At 38.0% G+C, this 27,808-nt stretch overlaps 1 protein-coding gene across 1 annotated transcript in view; it reads left to right on the forward strand.

Moving 5' to 3' along the window:
- The window catches only part of LOC124777907 (ATP-dependent zinc metalloprotease YME1L-like), a 170,089-nt gene that overhangs the window by 63,353 nt on the left and 78,928 nt on the right, over window positions 1-27,808 (forward strand). The window contains exons 9-10 of the mRNA XM_047253460.1: window positions 9,912-10,014; window positions 27,577-27,802. Of these exons, the coding sequence (XP_047109416.1) occupies window positions 9,912-10,014; window positions 27,577-27,802 (329 nt within the window). The remainder of the gene's footprint in view (window positions 1-9,911; window positions 10,015-27,576; window positions 27,803-27,808) is intronic.

Consider the following 27,808-nt stretch of genomic DNA (forward strand, 5'->3'; position numbering starts at 1 on the left):
ATAAAACTACAATTTATCAATTTATTCAGTGATCCACACCAAAGATACAAAGCAAGTCAAGCTTACCCCAACTCATACATTCAAAGATATAAGAATCCGACTGCATATATGCTACACAACAATCTTAATTAAATAAATATTAACTACATACATCAGAGTGTGTGAAGAATTCCCAGGAATTATATAGGGATTTGAATATAAGTTACCCCATAAAACCTACTGTCAAGCCTCATACAGTGTTCCCTGGGCTAAGTGGCAAGTTATAACCGAGGAGATACCAAAGATGTTATGTCTCATACAATAAAAGTTGCATGTATTTATATTTTAAAATTCTTGCGTTTTCATATGTATGTAATATAAGTGTATAATTCGGTTTACTGAGTCTAAAATATATCTAAAAAGAAAGATGATGAAACTTACCAAACAAAAGCGCTGGCAGGTCGATAGACACACAAACAAACACAAACATACACACAAAATTCTAGCTTTCGCAACCAATGGTTGCCTCATCAGGAAAGAGGGAAGGAGAAGGAAAGACAAAAGGATATGGGTTTTAAGGGAGAGGGTAAGGAGTCATTCCAATCCCGGGAGCGGAAAGACTTACCTTAGGGGGAAAAAAGGACAGGTATACACTCGCACACACACACATATCCATCCACACATACACAGACACAAGCAGACATTTGTAAAGGCAACTTTGCCTTTACAAATGTCTGCTTGTGTCTGTGTATGTGTGGATGGATATGTGTGTGTGTGCGAGTGTATACCTGTCCTTTTTTCCCCCTAAGGTAAGTCTTTCCGCTCCCGGGATTGGAATGACTCCTTACCCTCTCCCTTAAAACCCATATCCTTTTGTCTTTCCTTCTCCTTCCCTCTTTCCTGACGAGGCAACCATTGGTTGCGAAAGCTAGAATTTTGTGTGTATGTTTGTGTTTGTTTGTGTGTCTATCGACCTGCCAGCGCTTTTGTTTGGTAAGTTTCATCATCTTTCTTTTTAGATATATTTTTGCCACGTGGAATGTTTCCCTCTATTATATTCATAGGTTTACTGAGTCTACATAGATGTATCTTTGTACAAATTTTTTCATCCTGCATATACGAAATAGAAGTAGGTGCAACTGGTCAAACACAAAAACACTAATACAGCTACATTTGCATAACATAAAGTTCTTTTCAATGCAGTTTCCATGTATTTATTGTGTAGTGGACAAACATTTTAACACAGTCATGTCTTATATGGAGTCTGCACACAGAATGATCTGATGAGGAGTGTGATCATGGCATCTTTTCCTGTACCCAAATACCATGAACCATTCAGGGATGTTCACTTCACTTGTCTAGAAATCTGGCATGTGATAAACCAAAGGTTTTGCATTTTGTATGATCGAGGCTATACATGGGTTGAATGTGTTAATCAATCAATTTTAATATGGGGAAAACATTTGTAAATACAGTGAAATTGAAGTTATTGTTAATGTAATTATTTTTTAGATTAATATGGAGGTACTTGGTTAAGTTAACTATTGTAAACATGTGCACTCATTAATGATGTTTGTTTACAATGATTAACTGACTTAATTCAGTGATAGAAAGGCTTCTGTCCTCTACAGGGAGTGTATAGGTTGTGCTTCTGTTAACAGTGATCAGTATTCAATACTGTAAACTCTGTCCTAACACTGTACAAGGAGAGATGTTTATTGCTGCAGTAAAAAGAACCGGTTTGGTACTCACCCTTCTGCAACTGCTGTAATCGTTTTTAAGTGTGTGTGTGTTGTATAATCCAAGGGTGAGTCAATGAGTTTTAGTGGAATACTATGCTTGTTATTATTTTGCTGAATCCTTTGAACATGCACTGGATATCACACACTAAATGAACAAGAATAATGTTGCACCTGTAAAGCCAGCGCAACACAGCTGAAGTGGGAGGTTTGTGCACCATCTGCAGAGATAGAACAGTAACAAATTGCTGCACATGCGCAACAGACACCACAATGTTGTACAGATAAATGGATTGCAAGCAGTCATTACTGCTGCCAACAGGAGGTGTTGTGGCAAGATTCCTTGCACTCCACTGTCAACAATATTGTTTCCATGCATGGACAGTCACATGCAGAAACTAAATCAAAACATTCACTTCACAAGATATGCCAAGAATCTCAGTGTCCTGGAAACAAGAAATACCAACACTAACAGTGTGAAAACTATATTTTAATTGATTGATTGATTGATTTTTTATTGGTCCAGTTTTATCATATAGCACAAATTGTACAATTGTTATTGGACAGGTCAAAGATAAGTTACAATAATACATAGTATTAGCAATTAAAATTAGGAACCTATGACAATTAATTTTGTTACTTATTCAGAAATTCTCTGACAGAATAGAAACAGTGCTTTATTAGAAATGCCTTTAGTTTAGCTTTAAATATTGGATGAGTAGTATCTTTTATTTCCTCTGGTATCTTATTGTGTAGTATTACACCAATGTTAATTATGCTTCTTTGATAGGTGGTTGTTCTGTTATATTTTTGATGTATATTTGATTCCCTTCTGGTACTATAGTTGTGTACATTTTTGTTCTGTAGCAGTTTGTCTGTTTTCAGGAGGTAGTCCCTAGTGAACAAAACAATTAATAAACTTGGAACATTTAGAACACCAAGCTCAGTAAAATGGGATTTACAGGACTCCATCTTTTTAAGGCCACAAATTATTCTTAAAGCTCTCTTTTGCATTCTAAAAACCTTTACATTGTGCGTTGAGTATCCCCAGTAAATGATCCCATATCGGATTAGTGAGTGGAACTATGCATAGTATGCCTGCAGTACTGTTGTTTTGCTTGGTGTAGCCTTTAAAATTCTTAGGCCATAGCACACAGATGATAGTTTTCTTTCACAAGTTATTTATATGTGTGTCCCACTTTAAGTCTTGCTGAACCCAAAGACCCAAGAATTTTGTGACACGTACATTTTCTAGGGGATCATTTTTTTAATTGGGCTTGAATAGACATTTGATTAGTTGGAGGAATTAAATGAAAATCAACACACACGGTTTTTTCAGTATTTATAATGAGTTTGTTTTTTGTGAACCACTCAGAAAGTCTTTTCATAGAACTTTCTGCTGTGGACCGCAAAGTTTCTGGACTGGATCCAGTGAGCAATATGCTGGTGTCATCGGCAAACAGGATAGTTTTTGTGGGACTCATATATTCAACTAAGTCATCCACATAAATCAAGAAGAGTAGTGGACCTAAGATTGAGCCTTGTGGTACACCGTATTTTGTTGGTAATTCCCTAGAAAGAAAGGAGTTGTTTCTTGTTTTATTAATTTTGTTGAATTCATACTGAAGTGATACTTTCTGCCTGTGGTTTTTTAGGTATGAACACAACCAGCTATGTGCTACACCTGTTACTCCTTGTCTTTCTAATTTTTCAAGGAGAATGTTATGGTCCAGGATGTCGAAGGCTTTTGATAGATCTAGAAAAATACCTGCAGCTAATTTATGTTGATCAACGGATTCTAAAATGCAGTCTAAGAATTCGAAAATTGCTGTCTGTGTAGATTTAGACTTTCTAAAACCATGTTGTTGTACTCTATTTATTTATGAAACTTAAAAGCCTGTCATAGAAGAGTTTTTCTAGAATTTTTGAGAAGGAACTTAACTGTGACATCGGTCGGTAGTTTGATATTTTTTCAGAACAACCTTTTTTTAGCAGTGGTGAAAACTTTTGCATTTTAAAAATATCTGGAAATACACCAGTTTTTAAAGAGATGTTGAAATTTTTTGCCAAGGGGTTTGCTATGTGGTGAGCAAATGCTTTTAATATGAAATCAGGTACTTCATCAAGACCACTTGACATTTTCTTGCTTAATGATTTAATTTTAGTTATAATTTCATTGGGGTTTGTTTCATACACATACATAGAAGCAGTCGAGATCACTGACTTGCTGGAGAAACTTGGGACTGGCCCTTGACAGTGTACTTGAATGAGGTCTTCAGCTAGTGAGGTGAAGTATTCATTGAATTTTTCCACAACTGAATTTGGGTCTGTGACTTTTGAGCCTTCTAGTGTTAATGACACATTCTTTTTCTTTGGCACTGAGCTACAAGTTTCTTTCTTTATAACTCTCCACATGGATCTCATTTTGTTAGATGAGTTTCTTATCAAATTGTCATTCCACATAATTTTTGCCTCTTTGACTACTCTACCATAGATTCTTTTGTAGGCTTTTGAATAATCTGTGAATTCTTGGGTTACTCTATATTTCTTACAAGAGTACTGCAGAAATCTGTTTCTCTCACTGGAAATTTTTATGCCTTTAGTTACCCATTGCTTATTATTGTTAGGATTTACTGTTTTTACTACTTTTGTAAATGCTACATTAAAATAGTGAAGAAAGATGCTCTGAAAACTCATGTACATGCTATCAACATTGTTCTAAGTAGCGATGCTTTCCCAGTTTTCCTTCGCCAGTAAGAGATTAAAAATTCTAATGTTATCTTCAGAAAAGGTTCTTTTTTCAACTACTTTTCCGGAACTGCTACTACTTGTTGGCATTTCTATGCACAGCAGCTGTGCCTCATGATCACTATGACCCATGCTCAGTACTCTGCTTGTGAATCTAAGTTGTTTCTGAGATGAATATTTGGTCAATAAATGAATTTGTGCATTCTGTTAATCTTGTTGGACAGTGTATTGTGGGGATCGTATTGAATGTGTTGGTCATATTTATCAAAGCATCTCTGGTGCTGCTGTCTTTTGAAAAATCAATATGGAAATCCCCACAAAGCACTATCTTCATATTTAGTGTACTGATCCTGTTCAGCAGAACCTCTAGTTTATTCATGAAGACTGACCGGTTTCCACTTGGTGCTCTATATATGTTAATAACTATGATATTAAGCTCTGGCAGTTTGGTAATGGAAAGTTCAAAGTCTTTTTCAATTGAGTCAATATAACTTTTACTGACATCACGGAACTTTATTTGTTCTTACACAAAGATAGTAGAGCCACCATGTTTGGAAAACTCTCAGCTAAAATGACTTGCTAATCTATATCCTGAGATTGAGGTTAATTTTACTTCGTCATTTTGTAGCCAATGTTCAGTAATGCAAATATTGTCTATGTTTAGTGCATACTGGAGTAGTGCTTCCAACATGGAAATTTTATTTGTGAGTGACTGAACGTTATGGTGTAGTATAGCAAAATCTGGGCATTTAGTAATTTTAGTTGAAACGGTTTCTGATCCTTTATCTAATGACATTTCTAATACAGCACTTACCCTAAAAGATTTTTTGTATCTTTCTTGTGTGTGGCTTCTGTTTGCTGGTGGCAATCAGCAGGTGAGTTAACTTCTGGAGCTTGTATAAGTTTTGCTTCATCCACATCTGTCCTCTTCGGTTTAAACCATTTCATACTTTTCGTTTGGCTAACGACTTGATTGATTGTTTCTTGCCTAATCGGTTTAAACCACTTGGTAATTTGCATTTGGCCGATGGCACAGTTTGGAACTCATCTAAAGTACTTCTTAATCTCCGTTTGTTTGTCACTTATATTTTTTTCTTCACTCTTCTTATAGTTTTTAATTTTTTCACAGAATTAAGTGAACTTGGTCTATGTCTAACCAACAAATTGCAGTTCTGGAAGAAGCAGATACTGTAACCCTCTAACACCTGTTGTGCAGTCTGTTTCTTATGTTTGACATTCGCCATTACCACATAAACAAGTTGCCACTCATCTGCCTTCACAAAGCTGACCATCATGATTTTTATGAATGGAGTTGGTATATCTCCAAACCTTCATATCTGAATGAACATATTTTATTGTCTGGATGGAAAATACTCTTCCCTCATTTCTAACCCACTCATTATCAGGCATTCCCACCATTTGGCAGCCAGGAAAAAATTGCAAATTCTAATATCCATAGTACCATGGTTAAATTATTGTATATAAATTTTGTACTTGTGCTTTCCATATTTTTGTATGAGAAATATTTAGTAACACATTTCGTATCAAATAGCACACTATTCACTTACCAAGGGAATGTTATTGTAATCCAAATTTACACACACTATTTACAGATATTTTTATGTTTTGTGATGATATATTTTCTGTAATATTTTTTTCTCCACTTGTTGCGTTTAAATAGTGTGTGCATGCTTGACTATTCAGTTAGGTACTCTACTTAATGACACCACTTGCTTCAGAGCTAAAATGTTATATTCGCCGATCTGATCTGCCTGTAAGACAAGTAAATGTATGACAACAGTTTAGTGTGATTAACTTTTAAGGATACTAATTAATTCTTGCAACAAATGCAAGACTAAAATTTTCACAACTAAAGTTTAAATGTATGTTGTGTATTCATAATGACTAAAGTAATCCCTGTTGCCCTTAGGGGCAGAGTAATGTCAAGTCCCAAAACTTACAGACTTCGTAATAACAAGTTAAAGACTCCAAAAAGACAAATTTTCCATGGTAACAGTATCACAGAATTAAACTAAATTGTCTGTGACTGAATTGTGCTCATCAGATGTTTCTGAGTGATCCTTGCTATCTATATGTGTTCTGTCCTCCTCTGAATGGGGTCCATTTTAAGACATTGATGCAAAGCATGATTTCCACCATCCACCAAATCAGCTGAATAAACCATTGACATAAATGGTTCCATATCTGTTTTGGAAGCATGGAACAGTTATTATTTTAGGTGCAGAACCAATTTTATCTTGAGAATACATATCACATCCCTAGTCAGTATTGAATCATTTCAATTTCGAGTTTTATTTATATATATTTTTGAAATATCTTCTTTAAATTTCCTGTTTATTGCTGAATTTTTTAGATTATCTTGTTCTTTTCTTATAATAACAAATAGAATCAATTACTGATAATATAATGTAGATGGATAAATAGAAAATATATTCAACCAGCGGTGGCAGGGGAACACACACAAAAGGATTTAACTTTAAAGCAAAATCCTTTTGTGTGTGTGTTCCCCTGCCACCTCTTGGTGGGTAGATTTTTTATTCTTTTCTTAGATGTTCCTGAATACAGGGAGACCAGTACTGAGCTAGAAAAGCTTTCTCAGATTGTTCATATGAATCACATCAGCCTATAATTTCAGATGCCCAAAAAGCTCCATCACCCTGAAAATGTGATACAACAAATTATGTTTCCTGGGCATCTGTCCATGACCTAGGGAGGATCTACAAAAACTCTTTATTTATACAACTGGCTGTGGTGCTTTTTTATTCAGTATGTAGAACTGAAACTGACAGTGTTTTTAAAGGCTTTCATGTATGGGCATTCGCTGCCCCTGATTCACATTGTGAGTAGTTCACATAAGGGATTGTGCATTTACTTGATTCCTGGTAAAATGTTTCTGGTTGTGACAAAGTGTAGTATTCATTGTTGCCACTAGCTGCAGCAGCAGAAGTCTCGCCCACATTATTATGTACAATGAACAGCTCCTGCAGTAGCTTGCTTACATGAGCCACCATACTTTCCTTCCATTTCAGAAGTTCCTGTGGGATCATAGACCTAACGTGACCTAATTCAGATTTGTAACTCCTTCACTATCTTCTTTACAATTAGCTGCAATGTGTGCATTTGCATTCCGTATGACCAGTTGTATTTCATTTTTCGAAAATTTGTTAACCTGAGCATCTTTCTGATGTAGACAGTTAATGAATTCATCATTGATCTTGTTCCTTTGAGTGCTTAAGCCTCTGTAACATGTTCATCTGTATCATGCAGCCAGCTAACAAATTCACTATTCACATGGCTACTCTGAAAAGTTAGTGGCTGTATGATATTTTGTGGTTCTGATTGATTATCTTTCAGTTCTTTCATTTCTGATTTTTGTACATTCTGATAAACATTTGCTTGTAAGTTTTAAATTGGTTAATTCTCTCATTATAGTTTCTAGGTTTGTATTTAATTTATTGAGTTGAGCAGATTGTTTGCTAGGGAGTTGCTTGAAAACCTTAATCATTAACTGTTGGATGCTGGTACCAATTTGCACTGCTTGTTCATTTACAAATCTTTTGAATTTTTGTCCATACTTGCTGTTTAGTCCTTTGTGAGGTGAACAAAATGTCATTCATCTTAGCAGTCTGTTTCCTTGTGAGGTGGACAAAATTTTTCTTCATATTCTGTTGTGTACCAGCAGTAATTTTTACAGTCTGTTTGTTCGCAAGTTGTCCCATTTCCATGAATTATGACTAAATAACTGAAATTCAAATCTTCACCTATCACAAGAGGCATAGTATTTTGCTTTATTAATCATACAATGAGGGGTTGGAAAAAACCAATCTAATGATGCATTGACATGAAACTTTTGTCTGAACAAAACCCTGCCATTCTTTGGTGTCCAACACTAATAAGTTACTAAAATTTCACACACTTTTTCAGAAATCACAAGAAAAAGAGAAAAATCCCACTTGCATCTACTTTTGAATCCCTATTTCACAGCACAAAGAATTTTGTCTTGAATATTGGCTTCCTTACCTGAAGTACTGCAATCTATAATGTGCATAATTTCCTTGATATTTTTTTTTATTTGAACTTCTCTTTACTTCTCCTGGTTAATTAGTTTTTATCCTTGTTGTGGTCTGTCTCATTTGTGTGTGGTTACATGAAAAAGAAGATACACAATAAAATTATAGAACTTTCAATTTTACAATATATATACAATAAATATTCTCATAAATATTTGTAATTTACTGGCAATCCTGCCACAGTTTCCAATTATAACATTACTGTCTTTGATTATGAGAAACTGACTTTATATTCTGAATCTGATAATCAAGAATTAAATGTTATGTAAAATTATTTATTGAAATTCTGTCTTTGGGTGTAACATTATAAGAAAATTGGAGCCACATTATATCTCTGGTTCAATCCCAGTTATATCCATAAAGCCTGATAACAACGTTTTTGGTATTTTACTGGCAGTGGAAAGAAATGAAGTTTCCCCTTGCAATAAATGCACTCATAAAAGTTATCAGAGTTTGAGAAAAATAAATAACTGTAGGCTCTAATGAATATAATATGCAAATAGTAATTGCACACAAAATGGCTTTTTAAATAATTGTGAACCAAATGAAAAGCATATGTAATTAATTACCTCACTTCTACCAAATAAAATTTATCTTTTCTTTTTTTCCAACTTGGAAAAATCCTTGGAATGAAATAGTCTTAATGCAACAAAATATTTTTTTATACATTTAATGGACATTCAGTCTACACATCCAAATCAGACACATTTAAGAATACAGTTCAGCAATAGCAATCAAGAAAAACCTAATTCCCAACAAGACCTAGTTGTCTATGAGACTTAATCACAAGGGAGTTTTTTACATTAGTCCATTACATTTATAAAAGTTTCATTGTCCATTATATTTATAATGGTTTCACAGACAGTAACATCTTTTTTTCCAGTAGATACTAATAACAAGGTTCACACGTCACTGTCTGTGACAGACAAAAATTTTCAGAAAATTAAACATTTTTACTGCGCTACCATGCTCAGTCGTTGCTATTTCCTCTGCAACTACAGTCTGCAAAATATATGAAATAGTCAGAAGTGGTGATATTGCTCATTCTGAAGCATTTTATTACTTAGAAAAGCTGTGTACAATCCATATATGCAGTCATTTGAAGGGCAAAACTAGTTAGTGCTTTCTGCAATAGATTCTTACCTTTGCTTTTTGTGAAGCATGGAATTAAGCTTCTGAGAGTATTTTGTTTTATCCACTCCTAGGCATTAAATAATTATATCCTTTGTATGTGTGTTGTCTATATACATGGTTTTTGTTGTCAGTTATTTCTTCTGTTTGGGATAATCTATTGTTTTCCTCTTATTTGTTCTACATTTAAATTTGTCTTTTCTACATATTTTCTCTGTTGCAGATTTGATCAGAATGAGGGAGTGATTGTTCTTGGAGCTACAAACAGGAGGGATTGTTTAGATAAAGCTCTTATCCGTCCAGGAAGGTTTGATGTTGAAGTAACAGTAAGTTACTCTAAAAATTGATAGTTTGTGTTCTACCAGTGTGGTTTGAAAAGCCTGGAAAAAAGCAACAAACACTGTATCTCAGCTGCTAGAGATGGTGGTCATGTGTGCTCGAAGTGCGCTTGTTTGTGTGAATGAATATGTGTGTTTCCTTTTCTGAAGAAGGCTTTGGCCAAAAGCTAATTTGTTAGTGTCTTTTTATTGTGTCTGTCTGCAACACAATGTGTCATCTTTATGGTGAATAGAAAAATCTCTTTTCCTTATATTGTTTGTGTTTCAACCTGGAGTTTTCATTGTTTCAATCTCACGAATTTTCTTTCGGCAGTCTTCCATTACCACATCATGGATTTTGGCAATGGTTTGCTTTGTGGTGACCTCAGTTGGATGGTCAGGCTGTGTTTTGACTTTGGTGTTTATCCAACCACATTTAAATTCACTAATCCACAAAGGTGCATGAAAATGTTCCCTTCTTTCATGGAAATTTACCAGACTTATCAAACCACATTCATAGTTACATTAATGTATAGAAAATGTTCATAGTTACATTAATGTATAGAAAATGTTCTGTGTTTTATTATTAGTATTAGAAGTAAGTGACTGATAGTCAAGTATCATATAAAATTACTTTGATTTTATGTGGCAGATTACCTGGCCATCATTTTAGCAGCAGCACATGTGTTATTTTGCATGAAACTAAGAAATTTGATAAATTCAGGTTCAGCTCCCTGTTGATTTGTTACAAGACAGATGATGTTTGATTCAAATCAGTAGCCACTAAATTCAATAAATTCCCTTTTTTTTATTTAACTGCATTGATTGCAAAATGTTTTGATCATTATTACCAAATCTACAAATAGAAGTTAAAGAACAAACATTGTTTACTTATTCATGTGTTCATTCATCTGTAGACAAATTTCTTTGTGTGGATGTCATAATTACACATACATATACGTATAGTTTTTAACAGATGTACATAAGATATTGGAAAAACAGTACACACACACACACACACACACACACACACACACACACACACACACACACACACACACACAGTTTATCACTGAATTGCATAAAGCAGAAGGAACCAGCTTCAAACAAGAGAAAAAAGTGCTTGAAATTTGAAATTGATGGCAATGAGATTTTTGGGGAAAATTTAAGTGTGATCGAAAGGATAGGCAAATGGGAAGTGGAGGTGGTGTATTTGTCGCAGTAGCCAAGAAACTCATATCTACTGAGATAGAAATTGAAGCTGCATTTGAGATTGTTTGGGCAAGACTCTGTATCAAGGCTGGGTATAAAATGATGATTGGATCTTTCTGTCACCCACCAGATGCATCTACTGACGTAACAGAAATCTTCAGAGAAACCCTCAGTTCACTTGTATGTAAATTCCCCAAATCATACTGTAATCATCACTGGAAACTTAAATCAACCATCAATTAATTGGGAAAATTAGAGTTTTGTTGGTGGTGGGCATGATAACACATCCTGCGAAACTTCACTAAGTGCCTTCTCAGAAAACTACCTAGAATATATAGTTGGTACCTAGCTCATCATGGAAATATATTGTATATAATGGGAACAAATAGACCTTACCTCTTTGAGGATGTCCACATTGAAATAGGTATCAGTGACCATGACACGATTACGGCAACAATGATTAACAAGGTACAAAGGATTACTAAAACAAGCAGAAAGATACATATGTTCAGTAAACTAGATAAAAAATCAGAAATGTCATGAAGAAATATTTGAAAACAGAGTTAAGCATTTCAGTTTTTGCTTTGCTACCCTCAATTTCAATTCCAGTCTCATTAGCTAGGCATTGGCACTAACTTTGGTGCCACTAATAGCCTTTACATAAGACCAGAATTTCTTTTGGTTCTGCAAAAGATCACTTGACAATGTTCTGCTACAGATTAGATTAGATTTAGTTTCATTCCAATTGATCCATAGTGAGGAGGTAATGCAGGATGTAGAACATGTCGGGGTGTAGTACCCATTGAAGGTATCACTCATTGCTCTCTTGACAGCCAAATACATTTCATTCAAAATCTGTCTGTCTATAGCCCTATGCTTTGTTTTATACCTACTATGCAGTAATCCCTCTTTCTTTAGCAAGTCCTTACAGTGACTGCATATCATGTAGGGTCCTTCCCATTATGAACTGTTCTACTGGGTACATATCTATCCAGTGCATGGTCAATTATTCTTTTAAATTTGAGCCAGAGTTCCTCTACATGCTCCTGACCTGTGCTGAGAGTTTCAAGTTCCTCTTTGAGAAATGACATTTCTGATTTTTTTATCAAGTTTTGCTGAACATAGATATCTTTCTGCTTGTTTTAATTATCCTTTGTCCTTTGTTAATCATTGTTTTCACAAGCGTGTCATGGTCAATGAGAACATCTTCAAAGAGGTCAGGTCTATTTGTTCCCATTAGCTACAATATATTTCCATCATGAGTGGTGTCCTATCTATCAGGGAACTTGCATACAAGTGACCTGAGGTTTTCTCTGAAGTTTTCAGTTACATCAGGAGATGAGTCTGGTGGGCAATAGAAGGATCCAATTATCATTTTATGCCTTCCCCTGATACTCAGTCTTGCCCCAACAATCTCACATGTAGCTTCAGTTTCTTTCTCGGTGGATTTGACTTTCTTGTCTACTGCTACAAACACATCACCTCCATTTCCCAGTTGCCTATCCTTTTGATATTGGATTTAACGTTTTTGTTACAATGTTTTTGGTGTGATGTACCTTCACTAATGATGTGAGAGGTTTCAGTGGTCTCATGCCCTTATAGTTCACAGGCCAACTTATAGAGGTGACATGGGTCGGTCCCCTGGCATGCTCTGGTGAGCCACCATAGAAACAGTATTACTTAAGAGATCACAAATGAGTGCTCGGCCTAAGGCTCAGTTGTCACTCTGGAAGGGAGCAGAGATGTTGTGGTCATGCCCAAAGTTCTGAGGAGTGATGAACAAAGCCATGGGTGTGGCAGACCGCCATTTGGTCAAGCCTGCTCAGCCTATAGCTTTATCGCCCCCCCCCCTCCCCCTCCACTTGTGATGACTGGAGATGTGAGTGTGGCAGATCACCGCTCGGAGGAGCTCGCTCCACTGGCTGCCCAATCTGACCTGACATATACTACGACCTGCCCCCCTCCACAGACATCAAGATGAAAGATGATCTGGTGAATATGACGTGATAGTACATGACACACTAGCCACATCACTTCTGGCTGATGAGTAGGAGCAAAGGAAAAAGGTCAGTGCGCTGTTTTGCCTCGATGGCAAACAGCCCAAATGTTCAGGCACCTGTGCACCAACTGGCACCAAAAAGGCACCCAAGAATAAGCAGCAGCTTGCTGTCTCTACCACTGGTGGCAGAAGATGTGTCATCACCAATGAGAGTGTGGCAGACAGCCTGGACCACCATTACATCTAGACGTGTGGCTAGGCTCAGATGACGCTGTCCCCAACTCCTACAGCAACTGCCAACCACTTTGACATGCTGGCATATGATGAGATGGCTGAGCACCTACCATCCAGGTAGCAGGAGACATGGCCGCTGCCCAAGGTGCCTGCTCAGTAGAAGAAGATGCGGCAGCCTGCCGATTGGCAACCACAGCCACTCAATCACACTGATGGCTGCTGCCCATAGTCTTTGAGGTTGCTGAAGACTACAAGGACTGCCTGCAACTCATAAAGCAGTGGACGACTGCAGACTTTACTGTGCAGGCTGCAGCAGAAAATCTTGTGTGGATGCAAGTTGTAAACACTGAATATTACATCAAGATGATGAGCAAGGCATCGAACCAGGGCATGCACTTGTATACGCATGCCACCATCCATAAGAAGTTACTGAAAGTCATTGACAAGGGTTTCCCCGAGATGATGGATTTGGAATTCGTGAAAGAGGAGCTGGTGTGGCTTGACTTCAGGTGCACAATGTGATGCATGTCAAGTCCCATGATACGCACCAAGAGGCACCTTCTCTGTGGTTATCACCACCAATATCTCAGAGAACACGTGCCTCTACCAGCTGAAATAGGTGGCCAACAATAAGGTCACCATGGAGAATCTTAAACAAAAGAAGGGCATGGTGCAGTGCTTCCAGGGGGACATGCGGCTCACCACTGTTATTGTCCTGAGGTATGCTTGAAGTGCGCAGGTGGCCATGCAAACCGCAGCTGTCCATTCCTGAGGATGCACGTGCCCAAGTGTGCAAGCCTTCGTGGCCCACATGTAGCGACTTATCATAGGTGTGAAGTTATTAAGGCCACAGTAGCTCACCAACATAAACAGCTGCTCAAGAGGACTACTGACTGATCCATCTGCTGTCTGAGCCCAGATGCGTAGGCGGCGAGGAGTCTGGCAAATGAGAGGGTGATGCCGGCAGCTGACACTGCCACAGCCACTCCTACTGAAGAGGGCATCAGAGAATGGCATGCCCATGATGGCAAATGTGTCGAGAGGGCACGCTACAAGAATTGCATGTCAATTCTCCTAGGAGAAAAATGTGCAGAGAAGAAGATGACAACATGATGGGTGTCGGCAGGAGTGGAAACAACCCAGCCACTGCCTGAAACACAACTGCATCCAGTCACAACACAGCAACTGCTGTGCATGCAGGAGAAGGAGAGCTGTCTGCAGTCATCTCCACACCCTCTGCAGTACTCAAAATGGTCTTGCACCTGGCCAAGAAGCGGCAGAGATTAGCAGAGGCAGTGCTGACTGTCATGCCAGTGGCTGCCAAGCAGTTGTCGGAGTAACATGTTCCCAACTCAGTCGAGGAGCGACAAAGTCAGGCCTGTTATGGGCCACCACAGCTGTCTGCACTGCAGACAGCATAGAAGCACAAAAAATCCTGAGAAGGACAACATGCTGACGTCAACAATAAGAGAAGCAGTACATTCTGTGTGCAGCTACAGAAGCTGTGTAGGCAAAGCAGGTTTAGCCTACTAGGGCTCCACCTACCCAGCTGTCGAGGGGAGCCCCTGGCGAGGTCCCATCCATCTGTCTGTCTCCTCGGCCTCTTCTGTGACCTGTATTACTGTTGTCTGTTGTCCAGTTGATGTGTTCAGTGCTATGAACAACCTGTACTTCATTTTATCTTACATGTTGCTCTATGAAGTACTATGTCCTATAAATTGTGTTTGTTCTTGCTATAGCAATTTTACAGCTGATAACAGCAAAACTAAAAGTGATTCATTATAATATAAAAATGTAGTACATTTTTACCCAAAATTGTTTGCAAAGGAATAATGTTACAGTGTTTAACTTACACATTAATTTCTCTTCCTCAAAAGTCTTTGGACTGGTCCATAGTCCGTTGCATAAAATTTAGTAGTTGCTTCACCTGCTGGGAACAGTAAGCAATTAGAGAAACAAGAAGTAATTTTTCTGGTGACATGTTGCAAATCTAGTTTTTTTCCCTTTCTTGTTAATTTTAATTTCTATATTTTCTTCATAACTCTTGTTAAGATGGTTTGATATCTGAAAACATTTCATAGTCTTATTTGAGGGTGGAGAATAGGCACACATATTCGCATCCAATATTTACATAACGTTCTGGCTAAACCATGTGAATTTATATTGATAATAAATATGGTGTACACAATAAAAATAATGCAAGTTAATATAGTATTAAATCTGATTAAAACATCTGTTGATGAAGATGTTGGAGAATCTTAGTCAATGCAATATGAAATATGTACAAAACAGTTACGTGAAGCATAAAATCATCTTCAGATTTCACATATTTTAAATGTGAAATACTCATCCACAAGGAATAGAAGTATAACACATTAAAGATAAGAATAATTTTAGGACTACTGTGAATGCACAATGGATCATTTTGTGAAATTTCATTAGATTCACTTGATTGCTGACAAATGGAACAAGTGAATTTGTTAGTAAACATACAAAGAATTTGGAAACACAGTTCCCTACTTTTTCCCCTTTCATTCATTGTTCATGAACTTCAGAATTTATGATACAGCAACAGAATTGATGATTTTACAAGGACCGCAACAAACAAGGTTTCAAAGAAAATTGATTAAAATATGATGAACAAAAAATATTTCAAGCAAAAATTAGGGCAAATTACAACTGGAGTTCTTTCATAAAATGATTCAGCAAATGCATATGTTAAATATATAATTTTACATTATTTATCAAAAAAAGAATTGATTCAGGACTGCAATTTTAGTAGAAGACACTCATATTAATCCCTTAAAAACTATGGATAGGCTAGTCGAAGAATCGAGAGATTCAAGAAAAGAAGAATGATAACAACCAGCTGGGGTAGGCAATAATAAAACGAGAGGACACACCAAAATGCACACAAGGTGCTCTGCTAAATCCTGAGGAATTAAATCACTACTTTTTAAAGTCAGTTACAGAAATAGGAAACAGTATTAATGCAACAAGCTCATCAGCAATGGACCTGATTTGAGCCCCACTGCCAGGTGGCCAGGTATTTAAATTGGATACGTTGACATCTGCTGATATTATAAAAGCTGTTTTCAAATTTTTGAATTCTAAAATTTTGGACTGCTGTTGGTTGTCAAATTACATCATTAAAAAGACAGTACATGCAGTCTCTGCACCATTAGCTTTATTCGGAGCATTTCCAGAAACACTCAAGGTATCAAGAGTTATCCCACTTTTTAAAAAGGAGGACAACTACCTTCCCCAAAGCTACAGAGCAGTCTCAATTGTGCCAATATTTTCAAAGATATCTGAGTCACTGCTATAAACACAAATAAGTAACTACTTTGAAGACCACAACTTCCTGTGTAACAATGAGTTTAGTTTTCACTAGGGGAGAAACACAACAGAAGTCATTTTGGAAGCTGTGGATCAAACTTTAACAGCTCTTGAAGACAAAAACATGGCATCACTGCTATTATGTGACCTAAGTAAAGCATTCAGTTGAATTCCTATTGACGTACTAATAAGAAAGCTGGAGTTTTATGGGAGCATGTCAGCTATAATGCATTCTTATTAAACAACAGAAAACAGTTTGTCTCAGTCAGAAACATAAATTTCTTCTTAATAGAAAAGAGCATAGGTGTTCCACAAAGATCTGTTCTTGGTCCCTTTTTCTTCATTGCAGCAATCATTGATTTGCATTAATAACGTACCTCATTCTGTCATATGTCATGCAGATGATACAACACTACTTATCACACATGGAAGAATCTCATATCTGAATAGGGTAACCAAAGAAACTCTTGATACAGCCTTGGACTGGTTTGCAGCTAATAAATTCCTGATCAGTCCTGATAAAACCCAACATCTCATAATGGGAATGTCTAAAGAAATAGAAAACAAATCAGTAAACCTTTTAGGTAATTACACCAAAATTATTGGGGTGTTATACCTCATTTTGAAGCTAAGGGATTTAGTGTGCTCGGATTACTTAAGCGTGACATACTTTGGACTGTTCCGGTCCTATACGTCATATGGTCTGATTGTATGGGGACACTCTCCTCACATCAAGAATATTTTAAAAATACAAAAAAAGGCCTAGGCTACATATAATGTGTAAAACAGGATACATGGAGACTCAGAACACTCACAATTATAAATTTATACTTTTATGTGTCTGTTCTCTATGTTAAAAATAATATTTCAGATTTTGCTGCTAGGGAAGGAACTCATGAACACAACACCAGAGCTAAGGCTAATATAAATATACCAATGTACAGGTTTGCAAGAACTGGAAATTCTCACAAAGAGAACCCACTCAAAATTTTCAACAAATTGCGATCTATGTTCGGTCTATGGATCTTTTTTTTTTTAACTACATGGTACAGCTCGCTACTAGATCACCCATTTTACAATATTAAAGAATTCTTTGAGATACCTGAGGAAGATATTAGCATTTAACAAATTTTCCCATACTCTACTGTATCATTCCAAGGTGTGCTTACATTTTGTATAATTATTCTTCTATGTTTTGTATAATTGTGTCCTGTATACTCTATCCAATTATTATTGCACAGTGTTTGTACACTACAACATCACAGTATGAGTTATGGACACTAGCTCTTAGAAATGTTCCTGTAGCATATTTTATTATTGTGGTGTTTAACATGTATACTACAGGTAACTGACATTAGTTTGATATTATACACCCTTATGTATACTACAACCTGTATTAAACTACAATGATGAAGCCTATTTCATTGTAAAATGATCAACAGTGAATAAAAATTCTCAATTTTTGAATATGCACCAGGTAGTGCAATCACAATAGAATAGTGATCCCCCTACTTAACTGCATCCAGGGGTGAATTACAGTTCCTTTTTCTGAATTTTTACTCACTGGCAAATGGAGAAAAACAAATATTTAGAATGTAAAAAAAAAAATATTTTTCCTTTTGGCCAGTGTGGGAAATGTAAATTATATGTGTTGCAATTTAAATGATATAAACAAATATTATATAGTGCTAATGCAAATTGTTTGAGGCACCATGTGATATGTGGTAGTTCTGCACAGTAAAAGTAAAATTTTTATTACATTAGTGTCTGATCATTTGGCTTTTTTCTATAACATTGGTGTAATCTTGACACCACATCAATGAATATGGAAGCATAGTTACAGTCAACTGGGTTACAAAATAATTTCTGAAAATGTAATGAATATTCACCTGAAAGATTATTGAACTTTTTGAATTACAGTTTAACAGTACCACAATTTTCATGAATAATCAACCTAAAAAGTTACACTGTATTCAGATAATGGGAAGTACAAATATTTTGCAAATATCAGGGCAAAAGATGTAGTAATATGTTGTTACATTTAGCCATTTCGATAAGAAAATTTTGAAAAATTTCTTAAACTTGACAAAAATGTAGTTTTCATGTATCATATCTATGAAGTTTTAATTCAGTGATACTTTTTTTTTTTTTGAATCATTTCCACATATTCCTTTCCCCTCCGATTCTGCATTGAACATCCTCATTCCTTACCGTATCAGTCCACCTAATTTTCAACATTCGTCTGTAACACCACATCTCAAATGCTTTGATTTTCTTCTGGTCTCGTTTTCACAAAGTCCACGTTTCACTTCCATACAATGCTATACTCCAAACGTACGTTCTCAGAAATTTCTCTCTAGCTTGCTTTTGATGTTGTTCTTGCTCCTTCCATCACTGGTTATTTTGTTGCCTATGTAGCAGAATTCCTTTATTTCATCTACTTCATGACCATCAATCCTGGTGTTAAGTTTCTCAATGTTCTCATTCCTGCTACTTCTCATTACTTTCATCTTTGTTCGACGAACTCTTAGTCCGTATTCTGTAATCATTCGACAACTTATTCCATTCAGCACATCATGTAATTCTTCTTCAGTTTCACTCAGAATAGCAATGTCATCAGTGAATTGTGTCATTGATATCCTTTCACCTAGAATTTTGATTCCACTCCTGAGACGTTCTTTTATTTCCATCATTGCTGCTTTGATGTACAGATCGAACACTAGGGCTGAAAGATTACATCCTTGTCTTACATCCTTTTAAGTCTGAGTATTTTGTTCTTGGTCATCCCTGTTGGCTCTTGCACATAATGTATATTACCCATCTCTCCCTATTGTTTGCCCTTATTTTTCTCAGAATTTTGAACATCTTGCACTATTTTACATTGTCGAACACGTTTTCCAAATTGACAAATCCTATGAATGCTTCTTGATTTTTCTTTAGTCTTGCTTCCGTTATCAACTGCAAAGTCAGAGTTGTCTCCCTTACCTAAAGCCAAACTGATCATCATCTAACACATCCTCAATTTTTTTTCCAGTCTTCTGTCTATTATTCTAGTCAGCAACTTGGATGCATGAGCTATTAATCTGATTGTGTGATAATTCTCACATTTGTCAACTCTTGCAGTCTTCGGAATTGTGTGGATGATATTTTTACGAAAGTCATGTGGTATGTTTCCAGACTCATACATTCTACACACCAATGTGAATAGTCATTTTGTTACCACTTCCCCCAGTGATTTTAGAATTTTGATGGAATGTTATCTATCCCTTCTGCCTTATTTGATCTTAAGTCTTCCAAGGCTCTCTTAACTTATGATTCTAATACTGGATCCCCTATCTCTTCTAAATTGACTCCGGTTGCTAATGTGATTAGATAAATCTTCCCCTTCATAGAGACCTTCAATGTACTCTTTGCACTCATAACGTTACAACCCTTGCTTTTAATTTCACCAAAGGTTGTTTTGACGTTCCTATATGCTGAGTCAATCTTTCCAACAATCACTTCTTTTTTGATATCTTCATATTTTTCGTACATCCATTTCATATTAGCTTCTCTGCACCTCCTATTTATTTCATTCCTCAGCAACTTGTATTTCTGTATCCCTGAACATTTTTGTTCTTCCTTCTTTTATTGAGCAACTGAAGTATTTCTTCCATTGCCCATGGTTTCTTCGCAGTTACACTTACGGTGCGTGTTATGCTTATAACACAGAAAACACCATTTACTTTCATTATGTAATATTTTTATTGGCATAAGATAAATCAAAACACTAAGAAATAGTTTTCGACAATCACTGTAACAGTCATAACGAAAGTCTCACACCAACTAGTCAACAACCAAAGTAAGTGAAACGAAGTACAAAAAAGCAAAGATATTAATATTTGATGGCAGTTCTGCCACAGAGTGCCCCCCCCCCCTCCCCGAGGAGTGCAGAGCACATAGGCACAGTGATGAGGAGTAAGTGATAAAGAGAAGGTAAACATTTAAAGTATGACGTAATCTTGAAGTCTGGGAGGTGGCCGTACGGTGCGGTCAGCACTGGTGATAGCAATAGGGGTAGGAGGATTCGGGGAAGACGAAGGAGAAGGGGGGGTTACTCTTTCTGGTCCGATGGCACAGAATTGTTTTGAATTTCAAATGAAAAAAGAAAAGTGTCCACAAGTTGTATTTTATAGAGTCCACATCATAGTCACTCAAGTTCACTTGAAACACTAGTTCATTACTGCTGGCACTTGGAGGTGTGAAGTATAGAAGAGGGGGGCCTTGACTTGCAGAGAGCGTTTGATTAGCTTGTGGAGAAGGGAGAGGACAGGCTTCTGAAGTTTCCTGCAAAACAAATTCATTATCGTGTATGTTGGTGTCATTAAGGATCCATGCTGGTTTCAAGCGCTCAATGGACATGACAGATGGTTTGTTCCTAAAGAGGATCGTATAAGTATTTTCTGAGCGTGACAGGACCCGGTATGGGCCAGTGTAGGGTGGGGCAAGGGGTGGACGCACGGCATCTTCTCTAAGCATCACATAGTTACAAGAACTGAGGTGTGGGTGAATGAAAACCGGAGGGGTAGCATGCGATCGAGGTTGCGGAAAACGTAACTTGGTGATATGCTGTCAAACCTGTCGTACCAACTCGGGAAGTTGATCCTCGGGAAGTAGAGGAGGATCATCACGAAAATCCGCCGGAAGTGCGAGGTTTTCTCCGTTTACCATCTCAGCAACTGACGCTTTAAGGTCTTCTTTGAAAACCATCCTCAAACCTAAAAGGACCCAGGGGAGTGCCTCAGTCCTAGAAGAAGAATGACACATGAGAGCAACCTTCAGCATACAGTGCCATCGTTCTATTAGGCCGTTAGATTGCGGGTGATAGGCTGTAGTTCTGAATTTGTTGACACCACACTGTTGACAGAGGTGATTAAACAGATTAGATTCAAACTGTCTCCCCTGGTCTGTGGTAAGTGAAGTAGGGCAACCAAAACGAGAAAGCCAATGGTGGACAAAAGCATTAGCTACAGTGTCAGCCGTAATGTCCGCGATGGGGATAGCCTTGGCCCAACGTGTGGTATGATCTATCACGGTCAGTAAGTAACGGAAGTTGTTAGATATCGGTAATGGACCGACAATGTCCAAATGGACATGATGGAATCTACCTGAGGGCACAGTAAATTTGCCTCATGGGGGCTTAGCATGTTTGTGTATTTTGGCTCTCTGTCAAGGCATGCATGCTCTTGCCCACCGATTACAATCTCTTTTTACATTAGGCCAAACGTATCTCTCTGTAATGAGGCGCGTAGTCGCGTGAATGCTCGGGTGAGCGAGATTGTGGATTGTGTCGAAAACGTCTTTCCTAAGAGCTTTAGGGACTATAGGACGAGGATGACCTGTTTTAATGTCACAATACAAAGAGCAATCATCATTAGGGAAGGGAAGTAGAGCAATTTGTAAGGAAGTATCAGAGTCAGAGAGAAGGTGCTGTATCTCTGGGTCAGATAGCTGGAGCTTGTGTAAGCGGTGAGGATCAATAACTGTCTTCAGGGAGGACAGGTGTGACAGGTAGTCTGCTGCAACATTGTCATTACCCCTAATATATTGAAAGTCTGAAACATATTGTAATACCAAATCCATATGGCGAAACCTTCTGGGTAGTACATCTAATGCTGGTTTGCGGAGTGCCTCGACAAGGGGCTTGTGATCTGTGTAAACTGTCACAAGTCGGGCTTCAATATCTGTACGAAAGTACTTTACGGCCTCATAAATGGCGTAAAGTTCACAATCAAATGCGGACCACTTTCTTTGCGTTTCGGTGAGCTTTTTTGAAAAGAAACGCAGGGGTGTAGTACCTGTTGGTAGGGTCTGTTGCAAAACTGCGCCAATGGCATTATTGCTAGCATCTGTGGTTATTGTCAGGGAGGCGTCAGGGTGAGGGTGAGACAGGGTAATAGCGTTCACCAAGGCGTACTTAAGCGAGTCGAAGGCTCGCTGCATGGTCTGATCCCAGTTGTTGGTGGCGTTGTGCATAGGAAACCATGGAAAGGCAGTGTAGAGGCACCATTAGTATCATGTTGTAGTCCGAAAGGAGCGGAAGGTGAGTGATGTGGTGATGTCGATGTTAACGGCCACATTGTCGAATCAGACGTATGTTGCACATTGGAGGTCACCAGTATGGCGCGTGTTATACTTATAACACAGAAAACACCATTTACTTTTACTATGTAATATTTTTATTGGCACAAGATAAATCAAAACACTAAAAAATAGTTTTCGACAATCACGGTAACAGTCATAACAAAAGTCTCACACCAACTAGTCAACAACTAAAGTAAGTGAAACGAAGTACAAAAAAGCGAAGATATTAATATTTGCTGGCAGTTCTGCCATACATTCTCTGTGCCTATATTTTTCCTTCCAATATCTATGATTGCCCTTTTGAGAGATGTCCATGCCTCTTCAATTTTAATGCCTACTGCAATATTCCATATTGCTGCATCTCTAGCCTTAGAGAACTTCAAGAGTATCTCATCATTCCTTAGTACTTCCGTACCTCACATCTGCGCATATTGATGCTTCCTGACTAAGATCTTAAACTTCAGCCTTCATCACTGCTGTATTATGATCTGGGTCTGTTCATGGTATACCTTATAATCCAATATCTAATTTAAGAATCTCTGTCTGACCATGATGTAATCTAACTGAAATCTTCCCATATTACCCAGCAGTGATATTACATAGTCCAAATAATGTTTTAGATTTTGGATAAACCAGTCTATGTGTATTTGGGTGAGGATTCTCTAGAATTTCAAAAGAAGCAATATAAATGTCAATAAATAAAGAAATTTCCACATTTTAGAACCATGATTGAAATAAAGGCACACTCTGTTACATATGCTGCATTTTGGTACTAATTTGAACTTCTTTATTCTTTGTCAGGTTTCTGAAACCTGGATACTTATCGCATCTCCATTTTTTAATTTTTGCAATTTTCTTACCACCACTTCCTTCTTAAAAACATGTATACTGTATCTTTCTGTGTCATGTAAACATTTTTCTTCCCATTTTTTTCTTTTGGCTCTAATATTTGGACATATTAATTCCTAACTTAACTGTATCTCTCTTATGATAGGTTGAACAATAAACAAACCACTAGTATTTCCCCATTTCTTACTCAGTCCATTTTTTTTTAATTTTCTCCTACAAGTTTGAATACAAGTTTTAATTATTTTTGCTACTGTGTCTCAGGTCTTGATTCTCATTTTCTACTACCCTCATGACTTGTGTCTGACAAACACCACCAGGCAATAGCTTCTTTTCTAATACAACTCCCCAAGTAATCATATTTTCCATTTTCTCACCCTTCTCATCTTATCGCCATCATCATGACATAAATTCAAACATACTTGCCCTATTTCAATGTAAGTACCAATATTAACTTCAACATTCTCACAATTACTTCCCATAATACTCTCTTCACTATTTTCTATTTCAACATTATTTTCACCTTGTTCCCCTCTATACATCAGGTTATCAGCATTCTGCAAATTACTGTTGTCTACCACTACATCACACCCTTCTTCATTAAACAGTTTTCCCAGTTGTGAATCTACATGATCTTTCTCTCTCCCTTCAGTTCCTGCTGCACCACTTGTCCAACAATGAAAATTTTCAATAATCTCCTCCCTAAAATATGGGCTTTAAATTTTCTTTACTTCTATCTCTTTTATTTTTTATTAAGTTTACAGAAACATCAGGATCTACACTCCTGGAAATGGAAAAAAGAACACATTGACACTGGTGTGTCAGACCCACCATACTTGCTCCGGACACTGCGAGAGGGCTGTACAAGCAATGATCACACGCACGGCACAGCGGACACACCAGGAACCGCGGTGTTGGCCGTCGAATGGCGCTAGCTGCGCAGCATTTGTGCACCGCCGCCGTCAGTGTCAGCCAGTTTGTGTGGCATACGGAGCTCCATCGCAGTCTTTAACGCTGGTAGCATGCCGCGACAGCGTGGACGTGAACCGTATGTGCAGTTGACGGACTTTGAGCGAGGGCGTATAGTGGGCATGCGGGAGGCCGGGTGGACGTACCGCCGAATTGCTCAACACGTGGGGCGTGAGGTCTCCACAGTACATCGATGTTGTCGCCAGTGGTCGGCGGAAGGTGCACGTGCCCGTCGACCTGGGACCGGACCGCAGCGACGCACGGATGCACGCCAAGACTGTAGGATCCTACGCAGTGCCGTAGGGGACCGCACCGCCACTTCCCAGCAAATTAGGGACACTGTTGCTCCAGGGGTATCGGCGAGGACCATTCGCAACCGTCTCTATGAAGCTGGGCTACGGTCCCGCACACCGTTAGGCCGTCTTCCGCTCACGCCCCAACATCGTGCAGCCCGCCTCCAGTGGTGTCGCGACAGGTGTGAATGGAGGGACGAATGGAGACGTGTCGTCTTCAGCGATGAGAGTCGCTTCTGCCTTGGTGCCAATGATGGTCGTATGCGTGTTTGGCGCCGTGCAGGTGAGCGCACACCCGGCATCATGGTGTGGGGAGCGATCTCCTACACTGGCCGTACACCACTGGTGATCGTCGAGGGGACACTGAATAGTGCACGGTACATCCAAACCGTCATCGAACCCATCGTTCTACCATTACTAGACCGGCAAGGGAACTTGCTGTTCCAACAGGACAATGCACGTCCGCATGTATCCCGTGCCACCCAACGTGCTCTAGAAGGTGTAAGTCAACTACCCTGGCCAGCAAGATCTCCGGATCTGTCCCCCATTGAGCATGTTTGGGACTGGATGAAGCGTCGTCTCACGCGGTCTGCACGTCCAGCACGAACGCTGGTCCAACTGAGGCGCCAGGTGGAAATGGCATGGCAAGCCATTCCACAGGACTACATCCAGCATCTCTACGATCGTCTCCATGGGAGAATAGCAGCCTGCATTGCTGCGAAAGGTGGATATACACTGTACTAGTGCCGACATTGTGCATGCTCTGTTGCCTGTGTCTATGTGCCTGTGGTTCTGTCAGTGTGATCATGTGATGTATCTGACCCCAGGAATGTGTCAATAAAGTTTCCCCTTCCTGGGACAATGAATTCACGGTGTTCTTATTTCAATTTCCAGGAGTGTACTTCACTAGTTCTAAATTTTGACATAATCCAAATACAAAACAAGTTACTGTTGATTATATGCTTTTCACTCATATTTTTTTCATGGCATTCCATCAGTTTTGGTATAAAGTTTTACGAATTTTTGCTAACTGATTCCAAACTAATTCTCTGTTCATGTTATTCCCAAATTGATTCCACAAACCAGTCTGAGCTGCTGGAGGTTGTGGCCAAGTGCGTGTGAGGTGTGCTTGCTTGTGTGGAAGAATATGTGTGTTTCCTTTCCTGAAGAAGGCTTTGGCTGAAAGCTAAATGTGTAACTTTCTTTTCATTGTGCCTGTCTGCAACTCAACATGTCATCTTTATGTTGAGAAGCAATCTATCTTTTTCTTATATTGTTGATCTATGTAAATGATTCTGGTAAAAGGTATTCTAAAGAGACTTCTTACATTACACTTGTCCACTCTCTTCTGGATTATTGCTGTGCATTGTGAATCTGCATCAGATAGGATTGGGGAGAACTCAAAAAAGTTCAGAGAAGAGCAGCTCATTTTGTATCATCATGAAATTGAGGCGAGATGCCCCAGATATGATAACAAATGGCAATCATTGAAACATAGGCATTTTTCATTGTGGCAGGACCTTCTCATGAAATTTCAGTCACCATCTTTCTCCTCAGAGTGTGAAAATATTTTTTTGGTGCCCATCTACATACTGAGTAATGATCTTCACAATAAAATTAGGCAAAGCAGAGCTCTCAGAAAGAGTTAACTCTTCATTTCTCCTGCATGCTGTTCAAGAGTGGAAGGGTAGAGACGTAGCTTGAAGGTGGTTTGATGAACCTTCTGCCAGGTACTTAATTGTGAATTGCAGAGTAATCATGTGGATGTGGAAGTAGATTTTAATTGATAGGATGCCTGTCACACCTCACTGCCTGAAATTTAGATTTCTGCATTTGTAACTGGCCTTCAGGGCTCATTCTCAGCCAAGGTCTTTGTCAAAATGAGTGGCCTGCTATTTTCTAATGTCAAACTATCATAATGCACAATTCATTCAAACCATTACATAAATTAGATCAAATTGTATAAAGGCAAGTATTACTATATGACAGTGCAATCAACCAAATGTAGAACACAGTGAACAAATCAAACAGCACACATAAAGAAGATAAATTCTGGAAGGCCACTGTAATTATAGGTAGATACTAATTAATGTATGAATTCTGTTATGGAAGAGTAGTGCGAGCCTTAATTCGCATGTGAGTAAAGAATACAATAGACAGATATGCATATCCCAAGATTAATACAGTGTTTTGTAGTGACTTGACTTATTTGTTTTGTAACATTGTAGGTTGCCAGACAGGCATATATATCTCACCATCAATATATCTGTTGGTAATTTTTTTTTTTCTACCTATATGCATACAAAGTGGGCTTGCACGATACATCTTCTACATGTACTCTTTTTGACTTACTTACTCTATTCAGTAGTTGTTTGATTACACAGTTGTATGAATGTCTGAAGATGGAATACATAATTCTGAAATCTATAACATATTGTCCACATAAACAGCAAAAATAAAGGCAGGTAACTGGAACATGTAAAACATTGCTACCATTATGAATTCTTGGACTTTGAAAGTGCATATTTTTTAAGTAGAATATTGTTTTGTTTTCAGGTACCTGTGCCTGATTATGTGGGACGTAAGGAAATCCTTGGCTTATACTTGGGCCGTATACTTAGCAGGGATGTTGATGTTGAAATGTTAGCACGGGGTACTACTGGTTTCACAGGAGCAGACCTCAAAAGTATGGTGAACCAAGCAGCAATTAGAGCTGCTATTGATGGTGATGATTCTGTTTCTATGAAGCACCTTGAAGATGAAAGGGACAAAGTTCTTATGGGTAAGC

The sequence above is a fragment of the Schistocerca piceifrons genome, chromosome 1 (assembly GCF_021461385.2).
Source record: "Schistocerca piceifrons isolate TAMUIC-IGC-003096 chromosome 1, iqSchPice1.1, whole genome shotgun sequence".
In the NCBI taxonomy this organism is placed as follows: Eukaryota; Metazoa; Arthropoda; class Insecta; order Orthoptera; family Acrididae; genus Schistocerca; species Schistocerca piceifrons.